The 20,107-nt window shown below is 32.7% G+C and overlaps 2 protein-coding genes across 4 annotated transcripts; both read right to left on the bottom strand.

Annotated features, from left to right (window-relative positions):
* Positions 1–7,208: 7,208 nt before the first annotated feature.
* Positions 7,209–11,347, bottom strand: LOC128996057 (uncharacterized). 2 transcript variants are annotated; one of them, XM_054421207.1, is made up of 5 exons: positions 11,265–11,347; positions 9,904–10,181; positions 8,633–8,764; positions 7,779–7,928; positions 7,209–7,562 (listed from the first exon to the last, which is right to left on the bottom strand). In XM_054421207.1, the coding sequence occupies exons 1-5, from the start codon at positions 11,278–11,280 to the stop codon at positions 7,296–7,298; spliced, it is 843 nt and encodes a 280-aa protein (XP_054277182.1). In that variant the 5' UTR covers positions 11,281–11,347; the 3' UTR covers positions 7,209–7,295. The 2 variants fall into 2 exon arrangements, with proteins under 2 accessions (XP_054277182.1, XP_054277183.1); XM_054421208.1 differs by lacking the exon at positions 8,633–8,764.
* A 3,913-nt stretch (positions 11,348–15,260) lies between these two features.
* Positions 15,261–18,460, bottom strand: LOC128993766 (uncharacterized). Of its 2 annotated transcripts, none has more exons than XM_054417745.1 (5): positions 18,430–18,460; positions 17,581–17,861; positions 16,568–16,702; positions 16,119–16,268; positions 15,261–15,572 (listed from the first exon to the last, which is right to left on the bottom strand). In XM_054417745.1, exons 1-5 carry the CDS (start codon positions 18,443–18,445, stop codon positions 15,312–15,314), a joined length of 843 nt encoding a protein of 280 aa, XP_054273720.1. In that variant the 5' UTR covers positions 18,446–18,460; the 3' UTR covers positions 15,261–15,311. The 2 variants fall into 2 exon arrangements, with proteins under 2 accessions (XP_054273720.1, XP_054273721.1); XM_054417746.1 differs by having other exon boundaries at positions 17,581–17,855.
* Positions 18,461–20,107: the final 1,647 nt, after the last annotated feature.

The following is a 20,107-nucleotide window of genomic DNA, read 5'->3' as shown; positions in this document are numbered from 1 at the left end:
CGTAGTTCAGTAAATATAATGCTCACCTAACAATAACAAGGTCACCGGTTCGATCCTGAAAAAAGTCAGTAGCTTTTTGATGGTTCGAAACCGGCCCAGCTGTTCCTGATCATCATTATTTGATTGATGAAACAGCTGAACTTAGTCAGTAACAACAGATCATCTCACACCATTCTACACACACAAGACACAAGTTAAAATACGCACCTAGCTGGCGTTTCAATCTCTAAAAATTGATAATTATTGAATGCATGATTATATGATTTCCCCGTAATACATATGTACATATATTTCTAAAACTAACTATACAAATATAAAAGAATGTGTTTGTATTAAACTAGACATTTCTAAGATAACTGTAACCATGTGTAACTTAACGTTCATTAAATGCAATTTGTTTAAAATCACAAGATCTTTGAGTCTGGTAGTCCAAACACATTAAAGCGTTCTGGACTAAGTTTTTTTATAGGTTTGACTTGACTAACCGAATGTTTTTAATGAACTACCTTGCTACCATTGGATGTACTAAAGTCACTGAACGTTTCTTTGATGTAAAATCAAAACAATTAAAAACCCCGATGCAAAAGTATTATTAGAAAAGCACAAAAAATATTTATACAAAATGATGAGTCTTACCTATGACAGTAACCATTTCGTATGGTGGCTTTGATTCTAAAACTTTTGTTTCATTTGAGTATTCTACACAAGGTGGCTTCAGATAAAGAACTAATTGTGCACGCTATGGACAGGACTTTAAATGTTCCATTTGAACTAAAAACTGCTCAATTTCATTTCAATGAGCAATCAAATTTGATTTAATGTTCTGAATTTTCATAACGATCATTGTATCTCACTCGGTTCACATCAATTAAATGTAGACCTTTAAACGTTAATGACCCATGATATCATAACACTGCGATACTATTCACAGCCAACCAATCTGTTCGCACATATGACATGAAGATAAAATTTTTCGGATAGGATGAAATCGTATTAAATATTGTTGTAGTTGTTTACATTTTAAAACCGTCAGATCTTTTTGCCACTCCCGATTATCCCTGGAAATAAATTTGGATGTTACCAAAACAACGCTATTATCTTAGGAACAATTCGAGTGAACAATGAGTTTTTGTTTTGTTTATGATAACCAAATAGTCGTTTTAAAAAGCAAAACGACCAATACACCTACTAAAGGACTATGTATTCTACAACACATATCACTCAACATTTAGTTTTACACACCCAGATCATGATATGCAATATAAATAACCTTAAATAGGAAAAAAACAGTTTACTTATGTATAGAATAGGAGGATCAAGCAACATTTACCACTGTAAAAGATGTATAAAATTTTTTTCGTTTCATTCCTGATAATAGTTGCACGAGAAATATGGTGTTTTTTGTTTCCTTAGTCTCTTAATTAAAGAATACGAATATTTCAATGTAGGATAGATGAATACGTAAGGTAAACAATGCGTTTCTTTGAAAATATAACTCCAATAACAAAAAACTTGTTACCGGGAGAGTCACTATGTGAAAAAGAGAGATTCGTCATAGAGATGAATGGACCCAAGACGTGACTTACAGACAAGTCAACTATTTGTCATCTCTCCTCGATTGGCAAAGTGGCGAGGGAGATAATGAAACTAGATCAGTTATCCAATTCCTTAATGATTTAGAATAATTATCTATTACAGAATAAAACGGAGAATATAGATTTTTCTTTCTTTTGTAAATTTTTTGTAAATCGTCATAAATATTACGAGATGTAAGAAAGCAATTAACATCATACTATTGTCTATTGGTACAGGTAAAATTCTTCAGGAAAACAGTTTGGAAAAAGCAACGCTATTGATTTCGTCCTTATTATGAGACTACTTGTCTTACAAGCCATCAAAATTTACAAAATTGAAACTAAATAGAATAACATATTTCTATCCTATCTTACAATGGATATTTTTGGAACATAAATTTTACAAACCTGTTATAAATATATAATATTGTGGTAGAGGAAGAAATACATATGATATACTTTCGATAAGGCACAACAAATGCAGACCTATCTATATTTTTGTTTAAAGAACTGTCGTAAAAAGAATGTTATTGGATATATTGTAGGAGGACAATTTGAGTCTGAGCTAACAAAGAGATCAGGTCAGCTATAGCCAATGTTTGTTCAGTTATGATATCGTTTTCCGCAAACTCAATCGCCTTTCTTGTTTGCATTTTTACGCAGTTGTTTTATATTGGCCAATTCACTGTATTTTATTTTACGCATTTACAAATTTCCGATATTGAATGTCATAATAATGAAAGCCATGTCAATTGAATTTTTTTTTATTTTACAATTTGCGTTCCAACGCTGGTGGAATTTTTTAAGTTTTTGTATAAAATTGCTCCAAACCCTGGTCGTGTTACTAACATCGATCTGTTTGTTGGGTGGCATATCGTTCTATCACGTTAGACAGCCCAATGACAAATGGCATCTGGTTCTAGTAACGATCTTGCTTGGATTGAATCAGTGACCTTTGGATTTAAGGTGACACTGCCTTCACGAATCGTATGTCCAATTACTCGGTGCTTGTGGAACATTCCACTCTCGCTTTTAAACTCTTAAAACTCTTTATATGTGAAATGGTTAAAAAATTTTAATCTGAATTTCACAAACTGATACAATTTTCTATTTTTTAGAAGCAACCTATAGTACCTATAAATAAAATAAATACTGTATGTAGGTAGAAATTAAATGTGGTGATATTATTTTATATATATATATATATATATATATATATATATATATATATAGAAAACAAGGATTAAAATATTTCAAGCCTACCCCTTAGCAGATTTCACATCAAATATTTTGTTGAAGCTAAGGACTTTGTTAAAGACTAATTTTACTTAGTTAAACCATAAGTCTCATAAAATACCTAGTCCAAATTTATTACAACTAGAGGTCGTAAAGTGCTCGAAAACTCGCCAAAAATATGTAACGTACAAACTTCTCTATTTTAACCTCACACTGTAAATAAAATAAATGTGATGGAATTTTGTTTGTGCTTATTTTTGAGCGTATTTTAATTTATAAAAGGATTCTACACATCTACAGGAAAATATCCTTCTACCAATTTCCGTAGATTTTCCCTGCTATGTACACAATCTGAGAAAAATGTGTAAACTTTTTTTTGCCTATTGATAGATTGCATATTTATATAAGAATATGAAACAAACTTATATGTTTTATTGGTATATTGTTTAGTTATTACTAAAAATAGTTAAAAACATGCCACTTTTCTTTTGAAACATTGAGTTACCTACTTTGATTTTCTAATATAATTCTAGTTTCAAACTTAAATATATGACCCAGTGTATATTCTAAGCAGGTAGGCATAAAGCATAGGCATTAAGATGTTATCGGAGGCCTGCATGATATCACTGTGATCGCTGTTGCGGGAATTGCCTCTTCCAAACTACCATTTCTACATGTTATCTAAATAATTTGTAAAATTAATAATCAAACTACTAAGAATCAATCTTGAAATTCGTACAAGTAATGTACTGTAAATATTTTATTACTGTTCTATATTCAGATTTTTCTCTACGTCAGTATGATATTAAACGAATAAAATACGAAACAATTGTATTTATTACCTATATTATTCAGATTGGCTTATATTATTTGGTTAGCAGGAAAAAATAATATGGACAGTATAATAAATTATTCACTATTTCGAACCACCTGCAGGGAAGTGGCAATTAATATCTAAGACTAACATTGATCATAGCTTTATTTTTTATTTATATCGTTCATACTCTTTAAGTACTTTTAGAACATAAATCATCGGTTATGACTCTACTGATAGTGTTTTTTAAAAAGAGCAAAATGCTCTGGTCTAAATTAAAATCATCTGTAAATCAAATAACTAAATTGGAAACATAAAAGACCAAACTACACTTGCCTAAAAGCTACGAAACATTACCTGTCACTGATGAAAGGCATTAAAGCACATAACAATGTTACATAAACCTATTTAAGTAACTTTCATAAGCGCTTTGAGTCAATTTATTCCAGCCACTTTACTAAGATAGAGTAAAAGCCTACTTACTTACTCTTACTCCTGTGGCCATTGGAAACCTAGGTGGTTTTTGGCCTCGCCAACCATGTACCTCCAAGCTCTTCTATCCTCTGCCAGCTCCAAGTCTGCTCCCATTCCTCTCAAGTCCTTCGTCACCTCATTACTTAAAAGCCTACTTACTTAAATCATTTTAACAACATTTAATTATACATCTAAATTATTTTAAATATTGAAATGTTATAAAAGTACTTAAAGAGTTTTTACCCTTACGTGAGAAGCAGGATACCCCTTTGGGGCTCTTAGGGATTTTTACACTCATATTCTTCACACATGACTATTTAGAAATATATCTCCGAGAAACTAAAAAAAAGAAATTCAAATAGAAACTTTTTAGCTTTCTAAACTGACAAATACCATCCACAGAAATTGTACAAACAATTTATTTTCGTAAATTGCTACGGGAAATCAATTTGAATCTTGGTAAAAATAACGCTTTGACCTTAGGATTATTTTAAGTAAAACCACACCGCTGGGTGCGCCATGCAGTTTCGGCAAACGCGCTACGTAAGTACACGGCCCTCACAGCGGTATGCGCCAGAACCTATGGTAACCGCAGCACAGCTGACAGTCTATATTTAGAGTCGAGACCACGTAAGTTTGCAGTTGGTGGCAGCCAATCACAAGACAAGGCTAGTGCGACGTTGCCACATCACTGGTTGACAACACTAATAATTATAATTAAAACATACTAAGTAATATGTTCAAATCAGCTGGTATTATTAGATTTGGCAACACCGCACGGTTCTCATTGGTTCATTCAAAACCATATGGTAAATAGGCTCCTCCCTCAACTGCAAACTTACGTGGTCCCGACAATAATTATTTGTTTCTATGGTAAAACCATTGACTATTGGATACTGAAGTAGACTTCCCATCCATATGGACCAGCGGTGGCCAATTTCTTATTAAAAAAGAATGTAGTTGTGGGAGTAAGTCACATAATGCACTAGTGTCTAAAACTCTTTTATATACCTTTTATTTTTTGCTGACCAGATTGATGGGTCATAACAGTTGCTATAAGTCATCATAAGTCATTTCCCATGCTTGACTTGGTTAAAAAGATTGTGTACGGTATTTGGCAGAATTTAGTAATTAAGATCAGCCAGTAGGTGGCTCTCATCAAATACGACGATAAAAAAAGCTGGCTACAAATTTAAAATGGTGATGGAATCCCTAGGAACTAAAGAGTTTTCAGTCATGCTTTTGATATTGTGTAAACAATCAAATTAAAAGCAAACCGTCCAATACATATAAACTTACCCTATGTTGAAAAATCGGTGCAGTCTATATACAGAGGACTCGGCACCAAAACAATCAAATTGACAAACGTCCAAATCTTTTGAAAAAATTAAAGAGATACTGAAAGTTTGTTACAAATGTAGGATGACGTCACAGCTCGGTTCATGATTGATAGTCTTTCTCAAGGTTTGTTGCTCTGTATTGAACGTCAACTCGAGAGCCTGGTCGATCAGCTGTTCTTTTTTCACACAAAGAAAAGTACAGCATACTTAAAACTAGTGAGATAGTAATATTGTTATTGTTTTATTTTTTTTTTGTCGCTTTTAGGTCTATGTAAGAATTACTTTCAAATCAACACCGGGGAAGTTGTTCATCATTATTTTTTAAAGATATAAAATCCTAGTATATCGCTAAATTTTACTGTACTCTTCTATTTTAACTTTAGTTTGTTTGCATAATGTACGATGAAGCTACTCATCAAGATATTCTTCCTACAAACCATTTGACAAATTCCGCTCATTCAAGGGTATTAAAATAAAATTATACTTTTCTAACGCGTTAAAAAGTACAATACATTCATAAAACACAAGAACTTTTAGATTTCAATCATTGTTGTTAGTAAATATTTCACTCTATATCCTTCAGACCCTTTTACAACAGGACTGATAATCTGAAAATTGAATTTTTATAAAGATAAAATATATATCTAAAGGTATTGAGTATTGTCATGGTTCCGGCTAAATCGTATATTTTTTTATTATTATTATAACAAATTGTCATCTTTTGAGTCTGTACCCTACCATAAAATACCAAAGGCCGAGGAGTTAAGGATTATTTAATTTAAGTATATGTAGTTTTTTTTGTACTTTTTTAGATAAACAACTTAGGCATACAATAACAAACTAGATATTTTATTAACCTTGCCTTTTCCAATATCCACTATTGTTTGCTTTCTGAGATAACATTTTGAGTAAAAGACACATTTTAATATAATTTATAATTAAAAGAGAAACGGTCCAAGGTACCGTGTCTCAACCAATATATTTTAGGTTAGAATTAACTTGGAAATAGATTATTCAACCACTAGCAAGATCTTTGGGCCACCCACCTATCCACTGACGTATTGAAATTCCTGCACTTAACATATTAGTTGATTAAACTTGAGGTTACTTGGTAGTGGCACTGAACAAACGTCTCCTGATATGGGTTTATCACCGAATCCTCGCTAAAAACTATTGTTATTCAGATAAGACCCAGAATGATTCTGACTCAATAAGGTTTATATATTCCATGATAATAAATTGTATAGTCAACAGTTACACATTTTAAAACGAAAATTGTTAACTTAAAGAGGTTAGTCTATTCTAAACATTTTTTGTGTTAACTATAAAATTATTTTCGAAAATAAAATAATTTATTTCTAATTAGTATTTTTTTTATTGTTAAGCTTTCAATCGTTATTTATTTTTTTATTTTTACACTTGCGGTTGTAAAATTGTAAATTTTTGTTTGGTATTTCGTCAAAAATCTGAAGTGATGAATTAATTATTTCCTGAAAAAATTAATTTCAAATCAGGTAATGTTAAGGAGTCTTGTAGACAATGCAAGCTTATAAAACGACGTTTTTGTAACCCGTCTTATCATTTGTATCCCCATATATAAGAAGGATAATACAGCAGATCCTAGGTAGAAGCTGTTGTGCTACATACTGCTTGATTTTTATATTTAAATTTTTACTAGTTAGTAGTCACTATGCAATTCATATTTGTCGATTTTGTGTCTTGATTAAACATTAATCTGGTTTATAAATGAAAACCAAAGCAATGCTTTAGTTAGCTTTTACCAAATATATTTGAAAATAAGAAAGCAAACAATGAAATATAATAACAGTAACGTTAATATCTTGCAATTCTAAATTCTTACGTTTTTTTCTTGAATGTTTTCCAGTGTCCTGTACGGAGTGAAGAGAACCAAGGACCTATATAACCAAAGTCTAACCAGTAGTTCAAAACGTCATCCATATACTCAAGGAGATTCATGTAGCACCTAAATATTATCCAGTCCCTGATATTTCTGGTTGTCTCGTCTTGAATGTCGCGGAACTCGTAAGGCATGACTTCTCTGCCTATGTCGGGCATTGGCTGCAGACCGAGGTCTCTCACATAGGTCCAGACATCACACAATACCTGAAATCCGATACAGCAGTACACTTAATAATCAAGCAAATAAATTTGAAATATTTAGAGTTTTGATTTATCGAGAAAAAATCGTAATTTTGTACGATACCTTGGTCAGAGCGGCTGCTACTTGACGGAGGAAAACTTATTGTTTTCACGTTTAATTTTAATCCTACAACTAACCTCAGTACTATACTGATAATTAGACAAATAAATAGTACTTACTAGATTATTTGTGTACCATATATCCTCAAACGCTTCTTTGTATTTAGGATTGCCTTGGTCTCCCTCTAGATGCCAGTCCCACAGAACTTGTTCTAAAGCAACATCGACTATTTGTAACCAATGTGTACACCACCCCGCCCATCGGTCAAGCTGTAACAGGTTTTTGATTATAATACTCAACAAAATGTTAATGTTCGGAAAGTCAATAGTTATTTGTGTATCTAGTGTGCGAAGTGGCACTTTGCTACACATGAGAGAAATATTTTCGCACGAGCCGCAGGCGAGTGTGGAATGTTCGTCTAGTGCAGCAAAGTCACTTTGCACTTGTGATACACATTACATTTTTCCTATAGTTACTATAAATAATTAGTATTTAAAACACTGTACAACACGTTTTTAGATTAGGTTAAATCCAAACATTAAACAAAATGGGAAACGCTGCACCAGCTGATCGTAGTCGTAATATCTTTAAGTTGCCAACTTATTTTTAAACAAACACAGATGTATAATAAAAGCACGCTGTTTTGTGTTGTTTGGTTGGAATATTGGTGTGTACCAAAGTAAAATCGGTGTGCCAAAGCAAGGCTTTATGTACTATAATCTGTGCAAGGAAATCCGCTTTGCCAGGTAAACTTTAGGAAAAGTAAATTTAATTATTCCCCATTCTTGATTTTTTCCTTGACATAAACTTACATAATCTACATAACTCTTTACCGTATAAAACCTGAAAGAGTGGAACAACCATGAGTTATGCATGAAAAATCCAAGATAAACGGAATTTAAATGTCCAAAAACCTTATGGTATGGCTACAAAATGTGTATCTCTTAGTACAATTTTAATTTGCTGGCCTTACATATAGAGTTTTGAGGTGTTCCTTTGGAGTTTTCTCTCCAAGTTTCTTGGGTAATTTTGGAAGCCATTCGTAGTCGTGGATCGCCCATTCGCGATGATGTTGGAAGAATTTTACTTGAAACGTCTCTTGTACCTGCACATTACGGATTTTTATGGTTATGGTAGGATTTAAAACAAATACTACAAACTTCAAGCTTAAATTAACAAAAAAGATTTTCAAATTTTTGGTACAATATTTATGATTTTTTGCATGAGAACCTTTATTTATCAACGGCTCTCAAGGAAGACAAGATCACCGTTCTTCATGAAATGCTTAACCCGTGTAGTGTGCTACGGTGAGGCATTAAAGTATTTTCAACCAGTGCAGAAAGCGCCTTTGGTGTAGTTCACCTTTGGTCCACCTTTGGTGGATAGGTTCATCCGGGTGGGACCCACTTTTATTCCTGCCTCCTTTTGGGAAACCCTGATGGTCTGGCAGAGATGTTGGGCTTGATGGGCAAATGAAGTAGATCGGGTGCTGCGTTCAAGCCCGCTAAGGGTGTTCAGGGATCTATCGCCTTGGTCACCTCTAGTTTCCCAACAACTGGGTAAGGCCTCGATCGGGTAGTGGTGTAAATAGGTGGTTGGGGTTCCTCCCATCAGCTTGCTGGTGGTCCCTTTCTTCCTGGCTTTGATGGTGGGTTCTGCCTGACAGGGATTGGAAGGTCCCAAGTGTTGCTTGCACTAAATGCGTCAGGGCATTCCACTATGGTCCTTCTGGGTTTCGTACCTGGGGGAACCCAGGTGGAGTGACGCTTAAACAAGTAGCCGGTATACCTGGTTAGGATTGAGGGGCAACCCTCTCTCCGAAGGGTTGCTTCGGCAGCCGGTGGGCCTGATGACCTTAAGCCATCCTCCCATGATGTGCCAAAGGTCGGTGCGTATGTTTCGGCCTACATCATGGGGTTCGGGTATGTTTAATTATAGGTACCGGGTTTGCAGTCAGGGATCTTCTGGCTCTTATGACAAAACGAAATGGAAATGGAAATGGAGTGCAGAAAGCAGCTCTCAACAAATAGATAACCGCATTAAATGTATTTTCAAAGGGCTTTGTTAAAACTGATTTTTGTTTACAAGAGTTATGTTTATAATGATATGCATGAAAAAAATCAAACTTTATTAAAACAAACTGCCGTGCATAAATGTTTCAGCTGACAAGATCCCCGTACATAGAAAGGGCCTGCTTTGTTAGTGAACCCCGTACATTAAGAGATAAACCAAGAAGATACTTACATATCTCTCTCTAAACTCTTCAAAGCTTCGTCGAGCTTTTCCTATCCACATTTGAGTGACCTGAAGCATTAACCTCCACTGCTCCCCGGTCGGTCTATAAACGTCATCATACCAGATGGACTTGTATGTGTTTTTATTTTTGAATCCACAAGGGTTTAGCCATCTCATTTTCCACTTTCCAGGGACGGGCTTGCGACCTCCCATCCACCACCATGCCCCACCATGATCTTCAGCCAACACGGTGACGGAGCAAAGGAGCAGACAGTATGCAACTGCAACTAAGCCACGAGTACTTTGAGTGTGAGAAATTCTACTTTCGTCACTGCTGACTTCTTGTAGACGACTAAGATGGGACAAAGTAAATTTTAATTAATACTGTTATTTAAATGTCTGATTGTTTAATAAATAAAGTTAACATTTATCAATTATGTGCTACTAAATAAAACTAATAGTCCTGCCAGTACTCTGCGTATGTTAAATGTTATGTAATGTATGTAATTTAAGAAATAAATATGTTTATTTTTTTTCTACATGAGAAGGTTAGGTTAGTTTGTTTTTATGTGAATACTTAGCTCCAAACAGTCTAAACGCGTCTTTCAGCAGCGTATTTAGTACTTTACCTGTAGTTCTAAGGAGCGTCATATTGAGATGTAAAATTATGAAATAATGACCTTATACTTTGCCTGGTGGATTTTAGACTAGTAACCCTATAAAATGGCCGGCTACGGAACTGAGTAAATATAATGCTCACCTAACAATAAAAAGGTCACCGGTTCGATCCTGAGAAAAGTCAGTAGCTTTTTGATCGTTCGAAACCGGACCTAGCTGTTCCTGATCATTAAATAAATACTCCTGACTGATGAAACAGCTTAACTTAGTCAGTAACAAAGCTACACATGTCATCACACACCATTCTACACTCACAAGTTAAAGTACGCACCCATCTGGCGTTTCAATCTCTAAAAATTGATAATGATTGAATGCATGATTATATGATTTCCTCGCAATACATATGTACATATATATCGAAAACTAACCATACAAATATAAAAGAATGTGTTTGTATCAAACTAGACATTTCTAAGATAACTGTAACCATGTTTAACTTACCGTTCATCAAATGCAATTTGTTTAAAATCACAAGATTTTTGAGTCTGGTAGTCCAGACACTTCAAAGCGTTCTTAACTAAGTTTGTTTCTATGTTTTACTTGACTAACCGAATGTTTTTAATGCATCGCCTTGCTACCATTGGATATATAAAAGTCGCTGAACGTTTCTTCAACATTAAATCAAAACAATTTAAAACACTAATGCAACTGTATTATTCGAAAAGCACGAAATATAATATGATGAGTCTTACCTATGACAGTAACCATTTCGTATGGTGGCTTTAATTCTACAAATTTTGTTTCATTTGAGTATCCTACACAAGGTGCCTTCAGATAAAGAACTAATTGTGCACGCTATGTACAGGACTTTAAATGTTCCATTTGAACTAAAAACTGCTCAATTTCATTTCAATGAGCAATCAAATTTGATTTAATGTTCTGAATTTTCATAACGATCATTGTATCTCACTCGGTTCACATCAATTAAATGTAGACCTATAAACGTATTTAATGACACATGATATCATAACACAGCGACACTATTCACAGCCAACCTTTAAACTTTGAGGCAGTTACAATTATAAGAATATTGTATATATTTAAACGAGTAACACAGTTTTTCACTATTAATTGATTCTTCTGTTTTGTAGCCTACATTAATCAAATGTGTAGTAAACGACTAACGAGGAATCCAGTATTAAAATAAATTATGTTTTTTAAAATGTTTTAAATCAACTAGCTCTCAAGTTCCTTTCTCTAAACCTTTAGTTTTTACATTTCAAAAACCTACTGTAATTGATACACATTTTAATTTTGATTTAGCATTAAGACTTTTAGAAAATCATATAAATACATCCGGGAAAACTTTCAGAGAAGGTGTATATACAAATTCCTTTTATTAGTAATGAAAAAATTGTGTGTTTTAGCTATAAAAGCTACATACGAGTAAAATATTTTAACTCCAAAAAATATTCCTAGTAAATATTTAAATAATTTTTTTTTCAATAATTTTGTTTTAACAGGAACTTCTAATACATGAAATTGCATTAGCTTTTAACAAACTCTCTATTGATCATGTTTAATTTACATTTCAATGCTTATGTTTTCATCTAAAGATTATTTTTGATGACATTCAATTAATTTCATAAGTTTTTTTAATTACTTTTGATCAAATATGGACATATGCTGCGTGAAATAAAATTAGAATTTTACAAGCTAGTCAGTATAAGCTTGTAAAATTATGATTTCATTTCATGCAGCATATGTCCATATTTGTTCAAAAGTAATAAAAAAACTTATGAAATTAATTAAATGTCATCAAAAATAATCTTATGATGAAAACATAAGCATTGAAATGTAATATGTATGATATATATTTTTCATTAGACTCGATACTTCACTTTTATTTAATCTTAAGATTATTATTTTTTTATATTCTTTTTAATTTACATTTAAGTTTCTAAATATTTTTTTATCAAATATAATAGACATATGTTACACGAATCTAAGAAACTGAATAACGGTTAATAGATTTTGGACGGTTTAAATAGATAAAATGTTTAAAAAAAGACAATTTGAACAAAACATTACTAAAGTTGGAATATTTACTTGTGTTAAAAAAACTCCTCGATTTGTTTAAAATTTTAAGAAAATTTAAGCATATTCATAGAAACTTGTATGTTTTCTTTCATAACATTTGTTTTAATATAAAAAGTTAGCCTAAAGGCAAAGATTTAACATATTAGAACGAATAGTGTTTATGCACGGTTTATGCCTCTGGAGACACCAAAATGAAAAAGTAAATCTGTCCCGGGCCCAGGTCTTTCCGTGCCACCAACAGCCATAGCTCATCCCTATCATAGCAAATTCGCTAAAACCGAGATTATGCTTAAGCTATCTTTAACCAAACATAATTGAGCGGAGCGAAGCGAAGCTCTTTGGGATCGCCTTCACTGCAAACTTTCTAACACATTAACTCATTAACGGCTAAACATGTTTTAGCCAAACTTAACAAGGTTGTTTTGTCAAATGTTTGAAAGTTTTTTACGAAACCAATTTCAATTTTTGACAATGCTTTCATAATTTAAAAGTAACTCAAAGTTTTTAAATTTTAATATTTTCTTTGGGTTGCCATGATGGTTACAAAATTGCGAGGTAAATGTAAACAAACCAGATTTTAACAGATAGATTTTTAGATTTTAGATTTTAACATATGCTAAATCATAGCATATGTTAAAATCAAGCCACGACCTAAACACAGTACAAAGGAAACAAATCTACCACTGGTCAAAAAATACAGAGAAACTCCTAAGTTTACATGTAGGTCGCAATTTGGAAACGTCCACTGATCAAACTGGTACAATATTTTACAAATTTGATTTACGTAGCTAAATAAGATTATAACAAATAAGGTTTATCGATAGTTTTTTGGGAATTTAAACAACTACATGACTCTGCAGTTTTAAATAACGAGGTATTCTTAAATCTATATTTTTTTCTAAATAGGCTATTATGAACATACTTTTTTATTATTTACTTTGAAATATTGTTCATTTTATCATCGTGTTGGCTACACATTTGTTGTACGGTATTGATTGTTGTGTTGGCAACACATTTGTTGTGCGGTATTGATTGTTGAGTTGGCAACACATTTGTTGCATGGTATTGATTGTTGTGCTGGCAACACATTTGTTGTACGGTATTGATTGTTAAGTTGGCAGCACATTTGTTGCATGGTATTGATTGTTGTGTTGGCAACACATTTGTTGTACGGTATTGATTGTTAAGTTGGCAGCACATTTGTTGCATGGTATTGATTGTTGTGTTGGCAAAACATTTTTCGTACGGTATTGATTGTTGTTTTGGCAACACATTTATTGTACGGTATTGATTGTTGGGTTGGCAACACATTTGTTGCATGGTATTGATTGTTGTGTTGGCAACACATTTGTTGTGCGGTATTGATTGTTGTGTTGGCAACACATTTGGTGTACGTAATTGATTGTATAGGCAACGACTTGGGTTATATGATTTCCCAAGAAGGATAAATTATTTTTTGCGTTTTTGTTTTACAATAAAATACCTTATTCGCATAGGAGTTTCATATTAAGGAAAACTTCAGAATTAATTCGAAAAAATTCCTAATATTTGTAGAAAATGAAGGTAAGCAAAAAACGCGCGGGACGCACGAACAACTACTTCTGGCAATGTTTTGAGATAGTAAAATGTAGAAAACTTGCTTGAAAGCAATGCTTTTCATAATTATGTTAAATGTAGAAAGTTTAAGAAAACAAACCTCATACGGTATGGTGAGAACTATTTGTACAATTCTCTCAGCTGGCCAGCCTTTAAACGGCTACATCTCCTAATTGTATGGATCCATGCAGGATTATTTCTGCTCGAATTGCATTTCTGGGCAAGATTTAGAAAATGTTGATTGGTTTAGGTTCAACCCGAACTGTGGGTTTACCAGATGACATTAGCAAGTGAACACTGGAAAATGCCGATACAAAGGATAAATATGTTATGTCCTCAATCCACATCTTTACTTAAACTTGTTATATTTGTTGATAGTTATGAGCGAAACTGGTAAGTTGAATTGATAAAATATTGCTTTATTGAAAACCATAAACGTGATTGCTCCGCTCAATTGGCTTTCTCTGCCATGAAAGCAATCCTAGTTCTATATATGAACTCAACTCAAACTATAAAATAAGCTAAAATAACAGTGAAATGTGTCAGTTTTATTTTACAGCATCATATTAGTATTGTTGTTTAATATTTTAATGAGCGCATTATTTGTAAAGTCATTCTTGAGGAATTTTCATATAGTCAGAGTTTATGTATAATGGAATTCATATAATGGCTGGGTAACCGAGTGATTTTAGTGCTCGCCTAACAATCAAAGGGCGATCCTGAGAAAAGTCAGTTTTTCGTGATTTCAAAAGTAAGCTTTTTAATGATTCGAAACTGGATCCAGATGTTCCTGGTGATCACCTGTCTGATCATTGGTTTTAAATAAATGCTCCTGGTTAATGAAACAGCTGATCATAGTCAGTAAAAGCTACACAGATCATCTGATACCATTCTACACCCATCCTTCCCTTATGTTTGGGTTAAAATACGCACCTAGGTAGTGTCCTCGTCTCAATGATAATTTATAATAGATAATAGATAATAGATATATTGTATATGATCTCAAATACGCAACAATTTAGGAAGAAAAAACTGTTCATAAATTTGGTAGACACTAGTATTTATTGGGTCTAGACAAAGGCATATCTAAGGGTCTTGTAGAGTTATCCTGAAGGACGCATCTTGGAGGTTATGGATAAATAACCTGGATCGAACCAAAGACCATAATCCTTATCCAAAAAGTATTTAAGAACGTCAGCCATATATTCAAGGAGGTTCATGTAGGACTTAAATATTATCCAGTCCCGAATATTTCTGGTTGTCTCATCTTGAATATCACGGAACTCGTTAGGCATGATACTCCTATTTACGTCATGTATATTCAACCCGAGGTCTTTCCCATATTTCCACATATCACACAGTACCTAAAACAAATAACCATTGTAACATGTAAGTTGATAGCCATGATGTTTCACATAATTATGTGTTATAGCTTGAGGTCTCTTGAATATAAATAAACCTATACAAAATTGACATTCACGCAATAATTTTAATAGTTGAAGTTCTTTGGTTTTGACGTCTCGACAAACATCTGAGCTTATTTGCATGCATGGATCTAAAAACGCAGGTGTCTTATCATTTCCTTAGTTCTATGGCTGCTATAGGTAACCAATGTGATTCAAGCCATTCATGTAACTGTGTTTTACGGTAATAAAGAATATTTAATTTGATTTGAACCAATTAAAAGTATTGTACATTTTCACATTTGATTTAGACTACAGCTAACCTAGCATCGTCAGTTAACAACCGACTATTTACAAGCATTACGCTGCAACCTAATTTTCAGTTAATCCCAGTTCTTCTTGACAAATGTTCAATTTCACCTGGTTATGTTTCCTTGAAATGCATTTCCTTTGTCGTTGTTCAAAATTTTTCCAAAATTAAATGAATAGATAAAAAATAGAACTTACTAGGTTGTTTTTATGCCACATATCCTTGAATGCATCTTTGTATTTAGGGTTGCCTTGGTCTGTCTCTAAATTCCAGTCCCACAGAACTTGTTCTAATCCAACATCGACTATTTGTAACCATTGCGTCATCAGTTTCACAAATAGATCAAACTGCAACAGGTTTAAGATTATATAACACTCGTTCGATAAATGCATTTAGCAGAGAGAGAATGTAAGTGCTAGGTTTTTGTGTGTGAATTACGTACGTTAACTTAATTTACATAATTTTCAACATTTCAAGCCTGAATGAGTGGAACAATCATGAGTTACTGTTTAGGAAAAACGTAATATAAGGTATTTCAGTATAGGCTACCACCAAACCTTACGAAAAGGTTACGACATTTTTATCTAGTAGTAAAATGTTTGTTTTGATTATCCCTCACGATCAAATTGAATGGTGGAAATCTTACATATATAGGTCTTTCAAGTTGTTTTCTTGGAACTGGTTCTCCAAGTTTCTTGGGTATGTTTGGAAGCCAATTGTAGTCGTGTTTCTCCCATTCCTTATTATGTGAGAAGAAATCTACTTGGAACGTCTCTTTCACCTGCACATTACGGATCATTGTAAATGCTTACGTTATTATTGTGGAACCAGAAAAACTAAACCTGAAAACAAACCTGAAACATTAAATAAAAAAATCATTTTTACAATTATTTTTTAATTGATTTACAATATTTCTGACTTGATGTAAAGCTCATGTTATAATAGGTACGAGTACCCTTATTTGTAAGCGTCACTGTTGTTAATAAAACTGCTAACCGGTATAGTGAGGTAGTATTCAACTACTTTTAACCAGTGTAGAAAGTAGCTTTCTATTTTACCACAGGGCCTATCAGATATTTTGTAACTGTGATTCTGAATAACTAAGTAATGCCTCAACTAACTACAATATCCCCGTGCAGAGAACGAGCTTACTGCTAGTTTGTTATGAACGCACAAACTCTGGACTAGTGGAGTCTTGACACTAATATAAATAGAAGATAATATCATTTAGCTGCTGTACCTATGCTTAGTAAAGCGGATAATCAAACAAAAATAATAGTGTTGCACCCTGTTGTTAAGGCATGACTTTTATTGAACATTATGGAATCCAACTTCTTTTTTAAGTTGAAACAACTGTCAAGTCTACAAAACAGGAATAACAAAAGGAAACTCCAAAGCTACTGAGGTGGAGCCTAAAAGGATTTCTGAGATATTATTATGCCTATATGTTAATGAGGAATATGAGCTATGATCATATCAAATCTTTGCCCTATTTGACCGGTAATCGTGATCGAGCCAAAAAAGAAACTAACTAAAAAACTTTCAGCTCTATAATATTGCTATTATTAGTACTTTCAAATAGTATTTATAATTATCTACGTTTCTACGTAGATACCATACATTTTAATGATAAACTAAGAAAACGAAAGTGTGACTCACATATCTCTGTCTAAAAGTTTCAAAGCTTTCTCGAGCGTTTACTATCGACTGACGAGTGACCGTTATCAATCTTTTCCACTCCTGTCCGGTTCTTCTTTGACTAGCAGGAAACTCCCAGATGGACTTGTAAGGGGCTTTATAATTATTGACTCCACAAGGATTGATCCATCTAAGTCTTGTCTCTGGAGGGATGGGCTTGCGATCACCCTGCCACCACCATGCTTTACCCTCAGCCAATACGGTGGCAACGCAATAGACGAGACAATATGCTATAACTGCAACTAACACATGAGTACTTCGAGAGTGAAGATTCCGACCTTTATTACGGCCTGTAGTTGAATGAGAGGAATATCCCTTCTACTAACTAAAGTGACTTGTGCTTGGTGTGGCAGGTTATATGATCAATAAAAATTATTGTTTGAATAGAAAACTATTTATTGAAGTAAGTTATCAGTATTAAAAAAAGTATATTCTTAGCAATTTAAGATAGCTATGAAGAATTTTGTAGTAAATTAACAAATGTTTTATTGCATTTGTTTACTTTATTTTTACCTAACCTAACCTAACCTAACCTAACCTTACCTAACCTTACCTAACCTAACCCATCAGGTGTAAAATTAACAGTAGGTGTAGTAAACTGTACTTACATGATGATATTTACTGTTTATTACAATGCAATTTAACCATAAACATAATTAGAGTTTTGAACTTTTAATCTACAACTTGGCATTCACTTAGCATTTTGAACCTAGTTTATTTCTACGTTTATTTTGAACATAACCAAAAGATAGTAATATGTAGTAATATGTAGGCAATATGTATATTGATTTAAAATATATTGCGTCTTACCTCTGGCAGTAAGCATATTGAATTTGGCTTTAGTCCCAAAATATCATTGTATACCAAAGACAAGGACAATATATATTAGTTAGGAGATTCAATTACTCGTAAAACCCTTATTTGTAATTATTAATGAAACATGATATTTTAACGTAGCGACACTATCCAAAATGATTTGGTATTCAAGCCTTGATGCGGTAATAAATTAACGATTAAAACATCGAATATCTTTTGCACTATTGTACTAAAAACCTCATTATGTTTTGTATATTAACTAAACAAATCGTGAACAAGTATTCTAATAAAAAATCAACAATTCTTTCCTAGCTTAATATTTTAGAAGGTCTAACCTAACCCTCAAATTTTCTTCTTAAAACATTACTGTGTAGTATCCTTTCTACTTTCTATGATCAGCTGTTGTTATTAATTATAAAACAATGTAGTTCAGTGTTTACCTTTTATAATCATAGTTTATAAATTTTCCATTAAATAAAAGAGTTTGTTTAAAAGCGTGCAATTATTAACTCTAATTCAAAGTCAAACTAATTGGTGACGAGGAAAAAGTTTTCAAAAGTTCTACTCAACATTTGGATCCAGAACCTTTTCTAAATTTCGATTTTATACAATATTATAGATTCAGAAAAATTAACAGCACTACTAAAAACATTCACTGAGAGCCAAATCACACTTGCAACGAAGATTACAGAAGAACTTCAACTTCAACTTCCAGTACAACAGAGTAATACGTTAGTAAGTATTTAACCATTTGCAAATTTCGTTCAGAAAAAGGAAAATTTTAAAAACTATTTGGAACGCTTTGAAAATTATCTTGCTGTCAAAAACAAATAAGATGAAATGAAATAAAATTGATTGTAAAATTTTTACCGGACAAGAGCTCAACCTAATAAAAACGTTTTAAAAAGCACAACTTCTTTGCCCTTCAATTGGATCTGTTCACTAAAATAATCTTTTGGCATTAATTGGACCTCTAAAACCTATCAAAGACCTAGATTTTGCTACTTTTTCCAAATCACTAAGTGACATGTTTTCACCTCACCGAACAGCTGTAGTTTCACAGCATTACTTTTTATGTAAATATATAAAAGTAAATCAATCAATTCCTGAGTACGTAGCTTCACTACAAAAAGACCTGTCTGAATGTGAATTTACTGTTCATTGTGATTGTACAAAACAAGTTTCATATACCAAATCTCACGAAAACCGTTAACTTTACAAACACTTTACAAGAGACAAAAAGTAAGTAAATTTTATGTAGTTTTCAATGATACCTTGTTTGTTAAGATTAGATAAATAATAACTTATAAATGTGTTCTTTTGGTAATGCATGAGCACTTTTCTCCATTTAAACAATGATAATACTCCTTTTACATTGTATTAACAATCATCTGTTTTATGTCAATCAGGAGTTTAAAAAACCGCTGATTGAATCGTTTGTTTTTGTTGTTTATAATTATTTATTGTTGTTAAGTAGCATTAATCTTTCGTAAAAAAAAAACATTAATCATGTAAACAATTATTTGTAATTATAAAATACAATTCGATAATACCTTATGGCCCTTTTTTACTTACAAGAGGCAAGTTGTTAGTCGTAGACAAGACAATAGTCAGTTGTTATAGTTATTATCGTATTTATGTAGGTTGGGTTTTAATTTTCTTGTAAATATTT

The sequence above is a fragment of the Macrosteles quadrilineatus genome, unplaced genomic scaffold (genome assembly GCF_028750875.1).
Source record: "Macrosteles quadrilineatus isolate MER2022 unplaced genomic scaffold, UCM_ALF_1.0 Scaffold_5__1_contigs__length_97177068, whole genome shotgun sequence".
In the NCBI taxonomy this organism is placed as follows: Eukaryota; Metazoa; Arthropoda; class Insecta; order Hemiptera; family Cicadellidae; genus Macrosteles; species Macrosteles quadrilineatus.
Note: the sequence above shows the minus strand (reverse complement) of the source record. Positions and strands in the feature narration are given on the sequence as shown.

Excerpts from the sequence above, each read along its gene's own strand:
- LOC128996057 (XM_054421207.1), bottom strand. Across the intron at positions 7,929-8,632 it reads AACACCTCAAAACTCTATAT|CTTGACCGATGGGCGGGGTG; the intron begins GTAAGGCCAGCA and ends AACCTGTTACAG. Across the intron at positions 7,563-7,778 it reads TATGGTACACAAATAATCTA|GTATTGTGTGATGTCTGGAC; the intron begins GTAAGTACTATT and ends ATCGGATTTCAG.
- LOC128993766 (XM_054417745.1), bottom strand. Across the intron at positions 16,703-17,580 it reads AAACTTTTAGACAGAGATAT|GTGAAAGAGACGTTCCAAGT; the intron begins GTGAGTCACACT and ends CGTAATGTGCAG. Across the intron at positions 15,573-16,118 it reads TGTGGCATAAAAACAACCTA|GTACTGTGTGATATGTGGAA; the intron begins GTAAGTTCTATT and ends TATTTGTTTTAG.